This window comes from Odontesthes bonariensis, chromosome 24 (genome assembly GCF_027942865.1).
Source record: "Odontesthes bonariensis isolate fOdoBon6 chromosome 24, fOdoBon6.hap1, whole genome shotgun sequence".
Lineage (NCBI taxonomy): Eukaryota > Metazoa > Chordata > Actinopteri > Atheriniformes > Atherinopsidae > Odontesthes > Odontesthes bonariensis.
In genome coordinates, this window is record NC_134529.1 from 17,019,835 (window position 1) to 17,038,784 (window position 18,950).

At 40.1% G+C, this 18,950-nt stretch overlaps 1 protein-coding gene across 11 annotated transcripts in view; it reads left to right on the forward strand.

Annotated features, from left to right (window-relative positions):
* LOC142374995 (clathrin coat assembly protein AP180-like) overlaps window positions 1–18,950 on the forward strand; it is a 32,445-nt gene that overhangs the window by 5,862 nt on the left and 7,633 nt on the right. For 6 of the 11 annotated variants that reach the window (XM_075458897.1, XM_075458896.1, XM_075458894.1 and 3 more), the window contains 17 exons: window positions 1,489–1,631; window positions 3,171–3,246; window positions 4,398–4,500; window positions 4,647–4,740; window positions 4,833–4,944; window positions 5,032–5,138; window positions 5,241–5,282; window positions 5,785–5,858; window positions 7,187–7,199; window positions 7,292–7,425; window positions 10,900–10,973; window positions 11,240–11,254; window positions 11,841–12,005; window positions 14,688–14,786; window positions 17,146–17,220; window positions 17,546–17,632; window positions 18,363–18,428. In XM_075458897.1, coding sequence (XP_075315012.1) covers window positions 1,489–1,631; window positions 3,171–3,246; window positions 4,398–4,500; window positions 4,647–4,740; window positions 4,833–4,944; window positions 5,032–5,138; window positions 5,241–5,282; window positions 5,785–5,858; window positions 7,187–7,199; window positions 7,292–7,425; window positions 10,900–10,973; window positions 11,240–11,254; window positions 11,841–12,005; window positions 14,688–14,786; window positions 17,146–17,220; window positions 17,546–17,632; window positions 18,363–18,428 — 1,479 coding nt within the window. Of the gene's footprint in view, window positions 1–1,488; window positions 1,632–3,170; window positions 3,247–4,397; window positions 4,501–4,646; window positions 4,741–4,832; window positions 4,945–5,031; window positions 5,139–5,240; window positions 5,283–5,784; window positions 5,859–7,186; window positions 7,200–7,291; window positions 7,426–10,899; window positions 10,974–11,239; window positions 11,255–11,840; window positions 12,006–14,687; window positions 14,787–16,704; window positions 16,936–17,145; window positions 17,221–17,545; window positions 17,633–18,362; window positions 18,429–18,950 lie in introns of all 11 variants that reach the window. The other 5 variants (XM_075458903.1, XM_075458900.1, XM_075458898.1 and 2 more) reach the window with 4 other exon arrangements.

The window sequence follows — 18,950 nt, forward strand, 5'->3', positions numbered from 1 at the left end:
ATAGTACAGGTGACGTAAAATGGGCTCCAATTACATAAGATCAACCCACTTTCTGACATAAAATATTGGCATTTTAGATCATCACAACAGTGTCATCTTTCCACTGCACCAAAAGAGCCGGGTCCTTCTGTTGTTACCGAAGCCAAACAAAACAGAGAGTGAAAATGAAACTAAAGAACCAAGGGTCTCCCACGGGATTTGAACCAAACTTCTTCATGTTAACATGTTTGTTGGTTGATATTGGAGATGCACATGCTGCGATATGAAGGACTGGATGAAAAATGTAGAGATTATCCCAATCTGTGGTTTGTAGAAAGTTGAAATGATATCTTTTTTATTCTTGTCAGACCGTCTCAACAGCATTGCATAAGCAGTGGAAAATGATTTGGCAGCACCATAACATTCTAGGACAGGAGAGGAGAATGCAGCCTGAAATGAAGCAGGCAGACTTATTCCAGTCGACATCCTAGTCGTCAGACTGGAGTTGATGAAACCACACAACTTGGTAACTGATGAATCATTTCAGTGAACTGTCTCCAGTTTCAGGGTGTCCAAATGGATCATTTTTTAGATATAATGCGAGAGTAGATTAAGAAGAAAACGATTGATCTGCTCAGTTTCCTTACTCAGTGTGAACCAGAATGGCTTAAGAACTTGAACTTTCTTTTGATTTTATTTACACACAAATATTCATGTCTGCATCTTGCACTGTGGTGTTACTGTTGGAAAAAGTTGTTGTAGCCTTACAAAATCATATAAGCAACTGTCTAAATACTACCTTTCTGATAGTTGTTTTGACATTTGGTGTTGCCAGAACAACATTTTGCTTTTCTTGCTTAAGAGGAAGACAACTGCTCATCATCAGTGTGGCAGAAAGTGTGCCTAAAATAAACTGCAGTATTATGTATGTGTTTGACTTCAAGTTCCTCAGTAGAACACAGACCATTGTTTGGATTCCATTGCACACTTTAACCTGTATCATTAAAATCAAATGTTACATGTCTGCACCCTTCCTGCTGCACTTATATGTTTTGTATTCCATTTTGTGTTTGTGTAGTGGTGTAAACCCTTTGCTTTTAGAGAGCTCTCTGTCTCAGTGTCAACCAGGGAAGTGACAACCAGTGGAAGGGATGACAAAGCATCTTACTGTCTCTGCCTGCATTGTCAGCATGTGTGTGTGCCTGTTTGTGTGCGTGTGGGTTCTTGTGCCAATCTTATTCTGGATGTGTGTAGGGTCTTCTTTCTGGCTTAATATTCTCATGGGTGTCTGGAGCAGCTCCGCAGTGAACACTCAGCCTCTTCTTCGCCAGAGTTTAATCAGAGCAGTTTAATCAAAGCAGCAAACTATGCAGACATTTTCATGAGGATAAACTATAAATCCCTTCCCTTTTTTAATGTATGCTATCTGATGAGTGTTACATGGCACTAAATGGAAGGAGAGCTTTGACAGATTAAAGATGTCTTAATGTCTTTGTGGCTGTGTTGCAGACCTGGTGTCAGCCACCAATACCACCAACGTGAACATCCCTCAGATGGCTGACACACTGTTTGAACGAGCCACCAATGCTAGCTGGGTGGTTGTCTTCAAGGCCCTCGTCACCGCACATCACATGTGCGTCCACGGCAATGAGGTTAGTGAGTGCCATACCGCCTGAGCACGTGTGGAGCAATGGATATGTTCCAATTGTCTTTCCCATCAAAAGATGAATGAGAAAGAATTGGCCATACAAATCAATGGGTTATCACCCTTTTTAATTGTGTAACGAATGAGTTACTGCATCAGAGAGCTAAAATTTCTCTTTCGAGGCCAGTTTGGGCGTCGACCGTGTATGTGAAATCTGACGTTTTATGAATAAACAGAGGGTTTGACCGCAGATGCTTAAATACACTGAATACAGTGTGTCTTGTGTGAACATAAGATCTGTAAAATCTGCAGCATAAAAATATCGGAGTGTCTATTTGCACCCCTGGTACAAATAGCCTTGGCCACACAGCTGAGCTATTCACACCCCGTGACGTAACACCAAAATAAAAGCTGCTGGCTTGCACAAAAAAACATGGCGGACATCCGTTTTTTCGTTATCAGAAAGTGAAGAATACTGCTAGGTTTCGGCACTAATATCTGTTCCAATTAAAAACTAGATGGAAACATTGTGTTTTATTTTCATAATCGATGTTCAGTGAACACATTACAACCGTCAGTTTGTTAGTTTTTAGAAATTTCGCGATCATGACCTTCAGCCATATTAACAATAAAGTTACCTGCACAACACAGATATGTTATAGGATCAACTAGCGTAGTGGTAAGCGATTTGGGTAAAGATGTAGGAGTCCCGGGTTCGATTCTTGCCCGATGCGTTTTGGCAGTGAGAAATGATAGTGCGCATACCAACGTCTCTGCAGAGAAGGCGCGCAATTTGAAAAACAATTCAGTTCGCAAACGGAAGTTTTGATTGCAACAATTAGCTAGTGCACCAGGGTGTAAATAGCACACTTTGCTATAAATAGCATACATTATTCTGAATGTCTATTAGCACCCCTGGTACAATAGCCTTACACTATTCACACCACTGATCTATAAAGAAGGTTCTTTATAGATCTGTGATTCTTCACACCCTGTGAATTACCACCAAAAACACCTTGCTCGTGAGCACAAAGGCCATTTTAATAAATGGAGTTTAACATAACAGATTGGTTGAGGAATTGAAATCTTTCTCATCAGGACAAGGCGCAGTTCTGAGTAGAAAGCTTCTACATGGTCATGTAAAAAATGTCTTATAATAAGTAGATCATAGCTCTGTAAATGAGAATGCGAGTATCATAAAAGAGGCATTTCCATTGCATATTTTGCATTAAAATTGAATTATGTGATCAATATGCCAGTGTAAATGCACCGGGGTACAAATAGCATACACTTCTAATTGCACCAGACGGGGTATCAATAGAACACATTGCTGAGTGCACCGGGGTACGAATAGCATTCACTTCTATTTGCACCAGGGTACAATCAGCATACAGTGCTAATTGTACCAGGGGTGCAAATAGCCTTACCCTAAAAATATTGAAAAAGTATAACAAAATAAGTCCCAATTAGTGGAATTTAAATATTTGTTTGGTTGTAATGCTCATCTGTCATTGCTACACATGCTAAATGTATTTTTCTTTCTCAGAGGTTCATTCAGTACCTGGCTTCAAGAACCTCCTTGTTCAACCTCAGCAATTTCATTGACAAAACCGGCTCTCATGGTAAGAAGATAGAATTGATCCTGTATAAATGTATATGTATGATGTATAGCATGTCAAAATAGGTACAGAACAAGAGGGATCCACATAAAGACAGACATCTGGTAAATAGAAGAACACGGACACACATGCAAATAGATGTTTTCAATGTCTGAGGCTAAATTTAGTAAAACAAAACCACAAACCTCCCACATTTTTTTCAAAACATTAGAAAATTTGAAATTCTCTACTGTTTTTTGGATGTTAGAGATTATCAAAGCTGCCAAATTTGTAGTTTCTAAGGAGTGTTTTTGGTTATTTTGATAAGATATAATTTTTCCCACAACTAGAAAAAGAATATCCAAGAGAACACCCAAGAGCGATGTGTTTATTTGACTATACCTTGTATGTATAGTATTAATGAGATAAGCCAGCGTAATATTTGAACGATGAACATAACATTTCCAAAGATGAGTCTCTTGTTATTGCAGTTCATTGGTGATTTTGGTTGAGATTTTAACCCTTAAAAGTCAAGTTATGATAAATGTATGAAATTTTACAATCCATTTGATTAAATGCCATTCCTTGAGCCATGCTCTGAAGAATAAATCTCCAGTTCAGTCGCACTGATGTGAACTAAACTTTCCTGTTTTATTCTTGCCCATATTCTGTAAGTATTTAACTGGGGTAGAGGTGGGAGGGAGTTGTTACGTTGATACCTCATTCACAACCTGACTTTTTCTGTTTATGTTTTATTCCTAATAACACAATAAAATGTGTCAGTTTTTGGGCTGTTGATAGAAACCTAATGTACTAAATGTAAACTTCTGAGGAAGTTTCTTGATGATAGTCACCCTGTATTTTGGTGTCTTGTGCCTCACTGGAGTCACATGAACTTTTGTGCATGTTTTAATTTTTTTTTTTTTTATTGAATAGTTTTTAAGATGGTCTTTTTTGTGTTTTCCATTTTATTTTTTATCTGGTAAAGAAAATTTTAGTTTTAGTTGCTCTCACCCAAAATTTAAATTCTCACTAACCCAAAAGTAAACGTAGTTGCTGATGCTCGAAGACACAGTTTAACGTAGCTTCCCACTGGAACACGGAAAGCTCGTGATATGCAACACATGAGAGGAAAATACGGTGCTGAGCATTTCCTGGTTTCCGTTTCTGTTCAGGCTATGATATGTCCACGTTCATCAGGCGGTATGGACGGTACCTGAACGAGAAAGCCTTTGCCTACCGTCAGATGGCTTTCGACTTCACCAGAGTCAAGAAAGGGTACGTTAACATCAGATATCTTTCTCTTTACCTCCTTGAAGCGCTTGTCATTTAGTATTCTACTCATTTAAGATCAGGGACAGTTTTAATGTCTTTGAGCTTACTGTTCTTTTGTGTAAAATACCCTTTGTGTTGGATCCTCTCAGTGCCGAGGGAGTGATGAGAACCATGACCACTGAGAAGCTGCTGAAAGGCATGCCTGTTCTGCAGACTCAGATCGACACACTCCTGGAGTTTGATGTGCGTCTTTACTCTTATTCACTTACAGTCTTTTTCCTGAGGTTTTCATCTTGCTGATCATAACCTGATTGTCCTGTCCCACCTCCTCTCAGGTTCACCCAAAGGAGCTGAACAACGGGATCATCAATGCTGCATTCCTGCTTCTCTTCAAGGACATGGTCAAGCTGTTTGCATCCTACAATGATGGAGTCATCAACCTATTAGGTCTGTAGTCCACGCAGGATTAATGCAGTTAAAAAGAAACACAAATTAGAGTGTTTGTTAGTTTTCGAATCTTGTTTTTGTGCACAGAGAAATTTTTCAAGATGAAAAAAAGTGAATGTAAGGAGGCCTTGGAGATTTACAAGAGGTTCCTGACCAGGGTGACAAAAATTGGGGAATTCATAAAGCTTGCTGAGGTAGGAATAAAGTGTGCTATTCAGCATCACTATCATAACTGAGCTGTGTTGAGTCTCTGCAGTGTGATGATACTGGTTTTACTTTTGTCTTATCTTTAACAGACTGTTGGAGTTGACAAAAACGACATTCCTGACATCAACTATGTAAGTTACATTTCATAGTAACTCCTTGTTCTTATTTATTATTCCTTTGAAGAATTGGGAGCAGGAATGTGACTCACATTAATCAATCAGTCACAGCATCAATCCCTCCACACACACATTCACACACACAAGCTCGTGTCTCATCCAACACCATGTCCTCACTCAGTGTCTCCACCCGGGGGTTGTGGTGGATCTAGCTGACTCAGATGACGAAGACTGTCCTTTTAAATCCCTTGAGGACCCGGTAACCACCGAAACAAAAGGGTGCCCTGGCTGAGTGCCTGTTTAACTACAGGATGAAGTGTTGACATGTTGATCTTTTAATTTAATTTGACAAAGCAAATGTGTGGGTTTGTGTGCTTATGCGTGCATGTCCATGCTGCAGTGATATTTTCAGAAGCTTTGCCCCCCTTTTTTTCCTCGTAGATGAAATGTTTACTTGGAGTTTTGTTGGAAGAATTATTTCTTGGTGACTCCAGTTTTATTTTATTTTATTTGTCAGGCTCCCAGCAGTATCCTGGAGTCTCTGGAAACACACATGAACGGTCTGGAGGATGTAAAAGGTGGAAAGAAGGGGTAAGACAGCGTTTTGGACAATCATTTTCAATTGGAGTTACATAGAAACAAAAGCAAATCAGGCTGAGATGCTCCCTCCGTCTCGCTCTTCTGTTTTCAGAATTTGCCTCCCTTTTTTCAAAGTTGACATAAATATCACACAATGCCTGAATGTGTCTCTCAAGTTTCAAGTTTCACCTCGAACAGCTAAGTCTCACTACAAAATGCGTGTTAGGAACATTTGTTAATTTGTCCAAAACCTAGAATTGTCACAATCCATGGATGTCAACTGTGAGATGGCAACAAATCCTCAGGCTGTTACTTTCTGCAGGGCCACGTTCATGTGACATAACAGTAGTTGCAAAGCATGAATCGTAAAATGTAAAAGCCATAACCATGCAGACTTTTGTAGTGGTCTAACCTTGTATTTTTATATCTCGGCGTAAACATTGTGTCTTAATTCCAATACTCACTATGCACTTTTAATTTTAATCCTAGCTATTTGGGGTTGTGAGTTTAGTAAAAATGTAAAGAAATTGTGAGAGGGAAGGAAATAAAACAGGGCCGTGGACAATGTACAGAACGAGTATTGGCTCATCGAGTGCCACCTTCCACTTTATAAGTGTTTGTAGCTGTTTATTGTTGTAGCTGTTTGTACTAAAACCCAAACATATAAATGTCATTTTCTAAAATATGGAATCTTTTAGGAACCACCCGAAAGGTTGGTAGAAACATACTTTTTATTTTTTTCTTTAACCCCTCCTCTTTTCTATTCTCCTTTATGTTGATTTGGGAACAACAGTGAAGGGTGAGCATATATTGTAAATGATGTATTTGAGTTTACTAACTGCTTAGAAAACTACGAAGATGTATTTGCTATCACCCCAACCCATGGTAGAAATTTGCACATTATTCTCATGTGAATTAGGTGCACATAATGCAGATTATGCTTCATCTAACTTGATTCACATGTGGAAATGTGTGTTTTGTTGCTGTGTGACTTCATGTGTGATTTTTGAAAGAGACACATGTGTGGACAAATGGTAGGCCACATGTGTACTGTCATATGCGATGTGGATCGGTGCATGAAGGGTTTTTTTCCCAGGTGAAGTGTTTTTTCCAATTTTGTCTGGATTTTGTTATATTTCTCATGCAATATATGTAATCAACTTAAGGCACAGCATGTCACTTGGGAAATTAACCCTTCACATGATCACATATGATGCAATCTGCAGTGCGTTGGGTATTTGTTTGGTCTCCTGAGAAAAAAATACCCATCTAACATAGTCTGTGTCAAGAGGAGCTGCTAATTTCAGTCACTTACAACCCTCCTTTTCTTCCACTTCCAGGTCTCCAACAAAGGTAAGAAGAACATGTAAAAGTCTTCTTGTTTTTCATGGTGCTCCTTCTGTCTGAGGCAGCACCAGACAAGGGTTTCTCTTTCTATCATTTAGGGGTCTCCAACAAACAACGTCTCTCCAACATCGACTCCTGCCAAATCTTCAAACGCTGTTCCCACACTGCAGCCTCCTCCTGGGGATGGTGCTGCCGGTGCTGCTGCGTCAGCTGCTCCAGAACCAGCTGAAGAGTAAGTTTGTGGTTCTTTCTATTTATTTTTCTTGATGATGTCCAAGATTATGATTAAGGGTAAACAATGCAATGGATTACATCAACATCAAAAGTTCAAGCACCCTCTCTTGGAGTTTTTAGGCTTGTAAGTATCATGAGACTAAACCAAACAATTATTCATTTTGACAGGTATAAACAACGTTATCTCCTGCATTGCAGTAATGCCATTATTGTAGCAACTTTTACACCGTCTTGGTGATGACAAGACTTTATACATGCCTGCTTCAGTTTCAGCCCTCAAACCCCATGGATGCTGTTTGTCATCATTGTCAGTGATGGATATAATAGCTGTAGTTGTCAGCTATATGCTAAAGTCCATGGTAAAAGGGATGAATTTTGAACCCAAAAGCAGACCAGCAAGAGACAGAACACAGGAAATTCTTTATACTCGAAGATAGTCAAAATTAGCTAAACCCAAAATCTGTAAGAAGAGGCAGAGCCAGACTGAAAAAAAAACAAGGATGGAGTCAACAACAAACCGGCAACTGACAAGGAAAACTCAGGAGACTAAATAGTGACAGGACATATTCAACTAATTGGAAACATATGTGAAACCAAGGACAACCAAACAGGAAGTAACTGGAAATTGACTTTCAAAATAAAACAGTAAATGGTAAACTTAAAGCTGCAGTCTGCAGGATTTGTTGTTGTCATACGTAAAGTCCTAATTTTTGGCATTTTAAGAGTTTACATGATCTATCAGAACGCTTGAAGTTGAAAATGGTGACCTCTGTAGTCGCAAAAAGCAAGAAATGCTTATTTTTTAACCGAAAAATAAAAAGTTATTCAACTTCCTGTCCCGCCCCATCAAAACACATGAGAACTCGTGCACGTCTACGTGCACGCCAGATACGCTTACACGACTCCTCATTCATCACCTCACCTGTCATTTGAGATCATGGAAGACACAGTAAGTAGACTAGCCCGTAATGAAGTTCAATAGTCTAGATAAAAAAGCGTGGGGACGAGCCTACCTTGTATCGCGCGTGCACAATCGGTGATTGACAGGCAGCAGAGCCCAGCTCGTAACCTGATTGGTTACCTTTTACCGGTCCGGTCTGCAATTTTGTAAACAAACCTGCTGGCTTTGGAAGGACCTAGCGGGACATATAGGGGACCTAGAGAACTCATTTTTTTTTGTATTGGGGTATTTAATGTACTGCTTTCAGAATCCCCGGACAGTTCCAGGGATTATGCTTGAAAAAGAGTTGCAGATTGCAGCTTTAAGAAAGCCCTGAACAGAACACACTTAAAAACTAAACAGAACACAATCAGAATACAAACTAACAACAAAAACCTGGACTACCTGGGGTCCGTTTCACGTAGCAGGTTCAACCAACTCTGAGTCTATTCCTGATCTCTGAGTTGATCTACTCTGAGATAGAAAACCCTGAGTTTTCGGTTCCAGAAACGCTGATTTGAGTAAGGTTAATCAACTCTGAGTAAGTTCACCTTGAGTTTAGCGCGTGCACCACAACTTTAAAAAGCCAGCATCAATGGAGCCCCGATTCGACGAGTCACCTTGGCAACGGGGAAGAGGAGGGGCTACGTTTTTCACCAACCTCGAATTGGAAATCTTAATGCGCTCATACGGCGAGTTTCAATACGTTTTTAGAAATAAGTGCAACACCGTTGCAGCAGCAAAAGTGTAAGTTTAAATGTAGTCCTTTGCAATCACAATAATATTACAGGGAAACTGCTTGAATGGTAGCCCATTCATTTATTTCATTTAGGTGCAATCCCGCAGGGGAGAAGCGCTCTTGGCAGCAGTTTAAGATGAAATATAAAAACATTGTTCAAACAGGTGAGACCTCGGCATGGAGGTACCTCATTTTGATCATGTTTTACACTGTAAAATAAATATTAAGTGGCTATTTGACTGTGCAGTTATTTTATTCCCAACATAATGCTGTTTTCACACACATAAACTATGTCTTCTCATCTATATCATCCATCCATCCATTATCTATACACCGCTGAATCCGTCAGTCGGGTCGCGGGGGGGCTGGAGCCGATCCCAGCGGTCAATGGGCAAGAGGCGGGGTACACCCTGGACAGGCCGCCAGTCCATCACAGGGCCACACAGAGACAAACGAGACAAACAACCATACACACTCACAGTCACTCCGAAGGACAATTTAGAGTCATCATCTATATCATGTTCTGTTAAATAATTAAGCCTATTTAAACTAACACAGACTTCTACTGAGCCAACAGAAAGAAGGCAGATGCCCGTAAAACGGGTGGTGCCCAGCACCGCCACCTCTAACGGGAGGGCAGTGGCTGAGGGAATCCCCGGAGGGAATCCACCCCCAAGACACGGGTGCCTTTATAAAATATAATAGGCCTATATATGTCTTTTTTAAGCCTATTCATACAAATATTTATTTGTCTTTTATGTCTTTTTTTTCTTTTGTCCCAACACATTCTGATGGTGCCGCTCAAAAAGATAATTGTCTGTCAATGCAAAAATCTATGCGCGGTCTGATAACCATCTCCGACGAATATTTAATTCTCTGCGCAATAATGCTGCACCTTCATCCACGGGATCATTGTCAAAAGGACATGTTCGTGAAAAAGTCGCCTCCTACTGTGCCTAATGGACTTCTAGAAGTAGAAGAACTCGCTCTGCTGAATGAATGAATGAGGAAATCAAATGGCGTGTGTGGCTGAAAGAGGGCGGAGACAGAAAGAAACTCAAGGTTTTTTGAATAAAACCTGGTCCCGACCAGGTTAGGTTCAGAGAGTCTGTTACTCCGGTAACTGACCGTGAGGTTAAGTTACCTCTCTTTGTGAAACAGGCTAGAGTTACCCCTCTTTCTCGGGGTTGAGTTACCTCCCTTTGTGAAACGGAAAACTCAGGGTTTCCCTCATTTCAGGGTTAACCTACTCAGAGTTTTCACTAAACCTGCTACGTGAAACGGACCTCTGGAGTAAAACTGGACTGAGGACAAATACTGATGAATCTGGAAAGCTAAGACAGAACAAACTGGAAAGTGAACTGAGACCAGGACTCAAAGATAAACACAAGATCAGAATAGAGGCAAGACAAGACAAAGACTATATCAGGAAAATAAAACAAAACACATAACAAAGGCAAATCATCAAAGAGTGATTAGAGACAAAAAGGCACATCAAGAAAAGACGAATGCAGAAAATAAATCCTAATTCAAACCAATAACTCTAACCCAAAGAAAGAAACCCTCTTACAGTACAGATTACATTGGGATAAAGAACGCAATTTGATACAGCTGATAAAAACCCCAAACACTAACAATAATACCAATGTAACTGTCCCTGCATCTTCTACTTTTGTTTATTACAACTTACTCAGTTGCACTAAAAATGAGACCGATTTAACCAAATAAATGAATAAGTAAAGGGGTGAAAGAATCCCAGAAATGATCATGGGCTGAATGTATTCATTCTTTAGCTCTCTGTTGGACCTGGATCCACTGTCCTCCTCTGGTCCCTCAGCACCATCAGCCGCTCCGACATCTTGGGGAGGTGAGTGGCTCCTTCCAGCCAAATCAGCTGCCACTTCATCTGAGGGCAGGCACGCCCACTTACCAGCATTTCAGGCAGTGTATTGAACTGCAGTAACTACACCTGGCGCAAGTTATCCATTTGACTTAGTTAATGTGTAGTCATCAATCCTTACCAATAGTTCAGACTTTTAAAAAATAACTTTTTCACTCCTTGTAAAAAAAAAAACTACCAGAATAATATATTGATCTTTTTTTTTCTGTTTCTTAAATTTTTTGCTTACATAGATCTTCTTGGATCAGGTGAGTGTCACTTCCCTCCTCACTTCTCTTGTAGACTCTGATCCAGACTAGTGTAGTCTTAAATAATCTCCCAGGTTGCATTGATGTTACTAACTTTCCTTCCTAGCAAACACTAACAGAAAATTGAAGTGACTTGGCCACACTATTAGTGTTTGATTCAAATTAAAAATGAAAATAGACTAGAGTGTATTAATGTCACATGGTTAGCTCCCTGTTTGTCTCCTTGAGCTGTTCTCTTTAGTCTGAGTACTCTTTTTGTTTCTCTGCCTTCTCTCTCCCCTTCCTCCACATATTCCATTTGTATGTTTTTGGTTTATAACGGGGGCTATTTTGGTTGGTTGTTGTTTTATTTATTGATTATGAACGGGTGGTGTTGGATCCTTTTGCGACTTTAATTTGTTTACAATCTGGATTTTAATTTTGTCAATACGTTTTAAATGACCTAAATGGTTTTTTATTTGACTGGACTTTTGTTTTGGCTTCTTTTCCTCACTGTCACATCGGTGACTCCTCTGGTTACTTTGGTTGCTCCCTTGTGGTTTATTTTTCTGCCTTTCTTTGGGGATTTCAAACACCCAAATGGCAGAAATGGGCGTTTCCTTGCTATCTGAACCCACCCTCACCGCAGAGCCCTCCCCTGCAGCAGCAACGCCCACACCTGCAGCGGCAGAACCTGGAGTCTCTCTAGCTCCTCCCACTAGTACAGCAGCCGCCACTTCCCCTGGCGCCACCAATATGGATCTGTTGGGAGGTCAGTGGGCTTCCAGAAAATTCTCTGCGAAGGAATCAATCTGAGAAGCTCAAGCCCAAAAACCCATCACACACGATATCACACTCAAATGCATGCTGAAACACATCTAGTATATAGCCGGCACAGATATTGTTTGTACACTACAAGCAATCATCAAAAACAGTTGCTTCTTACTGCACTGATGCACATCCCCCTCATTTTCAGCTATGTCGCATAGAAATGATGAAAGTTACTGAATGACCACAAAGACCAAATTGAAAAGCACCAGGAAGCTGCAAAAAATGTAAAGAAAACAGAATGCAATGGTTTGCTGATCCTTTAAACTCCAAAAGTCATTTTTCTCGTTTCTTGGAAAATACTTTCATTGAAAGTTTGACATCAAAAGCCATCATTCCGTTTGTAACATTAATGTTACATTCGATATTTGTTACACTGATGTGAAAAATAGTAGCAAGGCAAGGCACCAGGCCAAGCTACCGTAAACATGGAAACAGCAGTTAACATTGGCATGCTGCTTTCTATTCTGACACTACCATAGTCTGGATGATAAAAATGAGTCTGGGGTCAAGTGATTGGTTGAAAGTTGGGGTGGTGGTAACTGTGCATAAGTGTCATCAAGTGACATTATGAAATCAAAACTAACACTGTATAGAAAATAACATAAGGTGCCTTTCCATTGATGGAAACTTGCAGGCTTGCAGTGCTACTTTTACACTTGCAGGAACGGTCTCATAACAGGTCCCATAAAAAGCCTTTTTGATTTCATGGTGATTTCACCACTCACTTGCCGGTGTAATATTTTGCAGCATCTTCAATCACAACATCAGTTCTGAGTGTACCAAAACAGCAATAACGATAGAGGGAACATAGATAGTTTCTGCAGTGCTGTTTGTGGTGTTGAGCCTCCATTATATATGTCATGTGTGTAATTCCTAGCACAAACTGGGACATCAAAACAGTTCTGTAACTTTTTATTTTTGATTCACTGTAGTCTTAAACAATGGGTAGGAGTAGCTGCTGAGCAAAAATACAACCTACAATATATTGTGATAGATATATTTAAGAATAAGAATTCATACAAACAATGGTTTTTCCACAGTTTTCTGGATGCAATTTAATTATTTTAAATAGTTGTAGTGGCTTTCTTCCATGAGTTTTTGGGCCATCTGGGAATTTTTATGCCCTTGCTTTCATGGGTTGTAGAGATTTGTGTCAGGACTGACCTCCTCACAGACTTCTGCACACGGCCGTCGACTGTTAAGAAGAGTTATTTCTTGTATCCATGTAACATGGCTTTCTTTGACATCCTTGTTTAGGGAGACAACTGGTTATAGAGCCTATATATTCTCATGGGAGAATCGAGCATGAACATAAGTAAGAGATAAGAGATCATTTTGCCCATACATGCAGAGGAAATGGTACCTTTTTCAACAAGTCACATATCTTTGAATATTCTGACATTGAATTTGCTCTTTTCAAACTGGCAAATCAATAAATTAAGGTCTCTCTGTGTCTCAGTCACAAAGATCTGGCGATGCAGTTATCTCTTAGCAAGAGAAAATATGACTAGATTACGCAACTATAAAATAAATGCAAATTTCAACATTTGTTTATCAGCCCAATAAAGATCCACAAAAGTTTCACAAGGCTTATCCCAAGCTCACATGTTTCACAACACTCCTACCATGCCCACTCCACAGACCAGAAGTCCAAATCACTTTGCATTATACTTGAAATATGTAACGCGTTATCTTGTATGTAGAGGATCTTCGTTTCACCTCGTCATTTTTGCATTAACCACTCTGTACAAAAGGTTTAGATTAGGCGCTACAGAGGTGGCTCCTGCTGTTAGAGCACACACAAAGCCTGCTCTCAAATGGCCTGCAAGTGACTGCAGTGGAAATTTGGCAAATTATGATTTCAAATGAGTCATTTTAATTAAAAAATTAATTAATTAGAGAGAAGGATTTTACTATTGAATAAGAATGATGAAATAATATTTTTTAATGATGAGATCAAACAGTGCCTTTCATTGTAGAACAATATTTCTGAAATTCTTAGATTATTTATTTGAATATTTTCCTTTTTTTTTTTTTTATAAGAACCAATTTTGGGATCCATTCCACATAGATGTAATAAACATAAAAGTGCAATGTCATTCCCTTTCTTCCTACTCACACACACCTGGATTTGGTATTCTTTCAGAAATACTTAACATACTCACATGCACACTCACCATTTGGCTGGCACACCGCTACACTCATTCCCCACATGCGTCTTGTTTGATAGTTCAACATGCTTTTCTTTGACCGCAGTGAAAAGCAATTCTATCAAACCCTATCACGTGGATACAGCTACAGATGGCAGCTGTAACATTTGTAGACTGCTGGCTTACTCTGCTCTTTGTGCACTAGATTAATCCTTGCTTTAGTGCCTCCTGTCTGTACCCATTTATTCATTCACCTGTCAGTCATCTATGTCACATAATGCTGCTCTTTTACACTTGCAGACACTGTAACAAGTGCCGATTAATTTTTACGACTCAAATAGTTGAATCCTACCTTCAATTTCTTGGTATTCTCCTTACCTCCTGGTATTTCTTAACTTCTTCTTCTCTTTTCTAATCCTTATATCCTCATCTCTCTCTTGACGTTTCCGTCCTGGGGTTTGTGTGAACTTCAGATGACTTTGCAACACCTGCTCCTGCCACTGAGGCCTCTGCCGCAACAACTGAGGGTGGGGCTGCTGCCACGCCCACCCCAGCCACCAACGCTGGAGCTGGTGGGTGATTGAAAATCCGAGTGTGTGTCTGCTTGTGGGAGTGAGTGTGAATGTATTCAAGACAGTGGCATACGCGTGTAAATCTAAGTGACAACCACATGGTTAGCTTGGTGGTACAAAAACATTTCTGTGTCTTTTTATTTCTTTTTTCTTCATATGTCTTTTTGCTTGCTTACTGTGATGATTACTACTTTTTACTTGCAGTCATTTAGCTTCATTAAGCATTTGTCCTTGGTCAAAACTATTTCAAAATTGGGAAAAGATCATGCTTTGAAAAACACAGCTTGATCGTGTTGCTTGAGTCTGCTCCAAGTGTCCATATGTGATGCTTTTTGTGCCAAGAGCACACGTGAGTATTTTTCCTTCTCGGCTCTCTGACAGAGAGGCTTTTTGTAGAAAAGATTGCCAAATTTCTCCCACTGTCCTGAGGGCTTTATTCTTCACCAAAGCAGGATTAACACAGTCTGTTTCACGTTCACTTTGAATGGGGGGGGGGGGGGGGGGGGCTTTGACTGTTAACAAAATATGGGTCCTTTGTTTCTTGCAATTGTTAGCATTGCTTGCAGTTGTAAGTTGTGCAAAGCTTGAATTCTTATCAGGTCATAGAGCAGGTTCCACCTAATCAAATCACGTCTGACTGATTGTGGCAACCTTGCCAGACACATCAGAGACATACAACAAGCCTGAAGTTTGAATCCTGTTTTACAATTGTACTTTTTTTTTTTACTCTGACTGCATAATATGAATGGGTACATTGCTTATGTATACTATAACTATTGACTTTTTTTTTAGACTGAATCGTTCATACCACTCTCATAACTGTATGGCGAATATGAGGCTACAGCAAAGAGATGTTAGTTTTCTATGTCATCAAGAACACTTAAACTCTTGTAAGACAAAACCAATTATCTTCATTTGAGTTGATTAATGAGTTGCTAGTAATGAGGTGCCAGTAGGCGTCACTGGAGATCGACAGGGTTAATGTTTTTACTTGTCCCAAGACAAACCAGCTGTTTGCAAAACTAAACTAACAGAGCTGAGGAGAGAGTCCCATTTATCTGCAGGTACTTTCGCTTAAACAGGTGTGAAAGCAGGATTTATATGTATGTGTTATATAATTGTGTACTGTTTTTACCTATAGTTTGAGTGTTTCATACAGATTGCATCGGTGCGTATGATTCAGTCTATGCATTCATTGCTGCTTACAAAGCGAATCAGGGGTTCATCTCGAGTCTTTGCGCTGGAACAGTAGGAGGCAGATTCACGATTCGTTACTGCTTCCATCTGGAAGGACCATTGGTGTTACTGTTGCAATCAAGAACAAAACTTATCTCCTGTCTTTTGGTAGAAGAAGAAAATAAGTGAAGTTTCCTTTGGTGATTACCTGTAATAGTCATCTGCTTTTAGAGTTTTGCTGTTTATTCGGGGAGTTTTTGAATTGCGAAAGCATTTGTACCACAGTTGTTTGTCTTTTTTTTAAATCACAGATGGAGTGTGTTGGAACTCTGCATGTTTTCCTATCATTCCTCTCAGATGCTTTTTCATTCCCCTCTCCTCCTTTTATGGCTATTGGAGTGTTTTCAGTACCAATGCATGAAATACAGAACAATGCTGTGCGAACATGCTGAGCACTAAAAGTAAGTCAATAAGAATCCTAAGAAAATAACGCAGGGATTGATAAACTAGCTTTTTCTGTCTTGTCGTTTAACCCGAGATCAACTGAGCCACATGAGAAGGACTAATCAGACCACTTCTCTATGAATAATAATTTCAAAATCTGAAATTGTCTCAAATTTTCATTCAGTATTGCATCAAAGTAATCAGTAATCTGTTTTCTAGTGAAGTCAGTGTCTAACATTCCCCTTCCCTTCCATGTGTCATATTTCTTTCTCACCCCCATCCCACTTCTTCCAAAAAGACCCTTTTGCACCTATGGATGATAGTGCCAACGCAACGTCTTCAGGTCTAGACCTTTTCGGCATGATGACGGTGGAGAATAATAGTTCACTGGACGCCTGTTTTAGTTCTGTGGTGCCCCAGCCCTCCCCCTCCCCTTCCCCCCTCTTCACATCCGCATCCAACTCCATCACCACCACTGCAACCATTTCAGCATCAGACACCACTGGGCCCGGGACTGACCTTTTCAGCGGTAAACGTTAGAGAAGTGTGTGGTTCCGGATTCATCTCTCTCTTTTTGTCGTACTGACTTGCATCTTCGCCTGTTCTCTGGTCTGACGCGCCTTGTCATCTTCTCTAGTGTCTTCTTCTCACCCCTCGTTTATTGTTTTCCTCTGTCATATATTTGCAATTTTGCTGTGTTTGAGCCTCATCAACATTTTGGGTGCGCATGTGTTCTTAGATATCTTTGACTCCATGCCAGAACCAAGCCTCTGCAGAGCGGACCCCTCTCCCAGTGCTGACTTGTTTTCAGCAGGTACCCTTTTGCACTCAGTCTGCCATGTTGCGTGCGCTCTTATTCTCCTATGCTGTCTTGTTGTGTCTGCCTTTTTGCTTTGCCCTTGGCTTTGATTTGGCAACAGAAAAGGGAGATGGGATTGCTTTCTTGTGGGTTGGCCAGAAGCTGCTGAGCTGTCTGAAATGTTTACTAAATGACTCCTTACCTCCTTTCCAATTCCAGCATGAATTGTGTGCACTGCAACTGTAATTTGCCAGTGCATTATAATGAATCACAGTCAATAGTTTGTGTGTATTTGTGCGAGTGTGTGGTCTGAACATCATCTCCACCTTGCCTTCTCCAGCGGATGCCTTCAGCTCCCCTGCCCCCATCCTCTCCTCAGCACCCCCACCCAAAATTGACACAGGAGCCATCATGAGCTTGTTTGGTGGTGGGTAACTCATATGACTGCCTGCCCACACTCTGTCTTGCTGGTTCATGAAAATACCATAAAAAAGGAGAAGAACAGCTGAAAATCAAACTGAAACCATTACGTTTTTCCTTCATAACTACAGGGATTGAGTCTGCTACAAACTGTACTCTTGTTCTTTATAGACAACTTGTGTGCCTCTTTTTGGAAGTGTAACACCTGGGCGCTTGAAATAAAACTTGGTCTTATTGAAATAGTTTTATTTGAAATAATATTTCAAGTTAAGTATTTATCAACTTGAAGCAATATCTTTGACCTTTTCTGGGGAAAAATGTCGATATAAAGCTGTTTTGGATTGGAATGCATTGGTACAGTTAGGGTTGCTGATGTGTGTTGACTTAGGAAAAACTATGAGCACAGATTTGACATAAGATAAACGATAAATTTGAAAATGTACGAGGACTCTTTGACCACTGAAAAATGAAGAACGCATTAAGATATGTGAGTGTAAGTGGGCGATTGTTTTGAATCCAAAAAGGCCACGTTACTGGTACATTGCTGATACAATTTTTGTGATTGTTTGCATTTTCAGCCCTGATTTCTAACTCTAAACATTTTGTTTGGAATTACTAGTGTTGAAGGCGAAGGCTGATTATTACCCTTCTTTGCCCTTATGCTGCAATGGAAACGGCTCAACCTGTTTTGACCTGGCATGGAATGGTTTGGTCATGTTTTGGTTGACCTGCCACAGAGTCTGCAGGAGGAGACGCCCCAGCTGCTGCTGCTCCTGCTGCCCCCGGTGCTGAGCTGATGTCAGGTACATCCTCACATGTGTGAACTTGCACTTGAACGGCACATGTCGCAGACATTTCACAGCTTTAGCTTCATTTCACTGACTGAGCATTTCAAGGTGTAAAACACATTGAAAAGATACCTGTTATGCCTTACCGAAGGTTGAAATTAAAGGTTTAGCAAAGGTATGGATCACACCCAGATGTTGAGTAAGCATCTATATTTTAGAAAAGCACAGTAAGACAATGCTGATCTGGGTAGCATCTCCAGCTAGTAACGGAAACAGTTTGTCACACAAAATACAACCAAGATGATTATTTGCGTCTATATATACATGAATTGCATCAATGTATTTATGTTTAAATAATTAGCATTAAGCAAAACTAGTCTGTGCGTGGAGTTGCAGTTTTTTAGCCATGTGATATCAACCATTTCACAAGCCAAAAAAAAAAGATTGCGACATGCACAATGTTTTAAAATGTGGTCTGCAAGCAGGACATAAGAAGCTGTGAGCTAGAACACTGACATGCTGTAGAGATGTAGACTC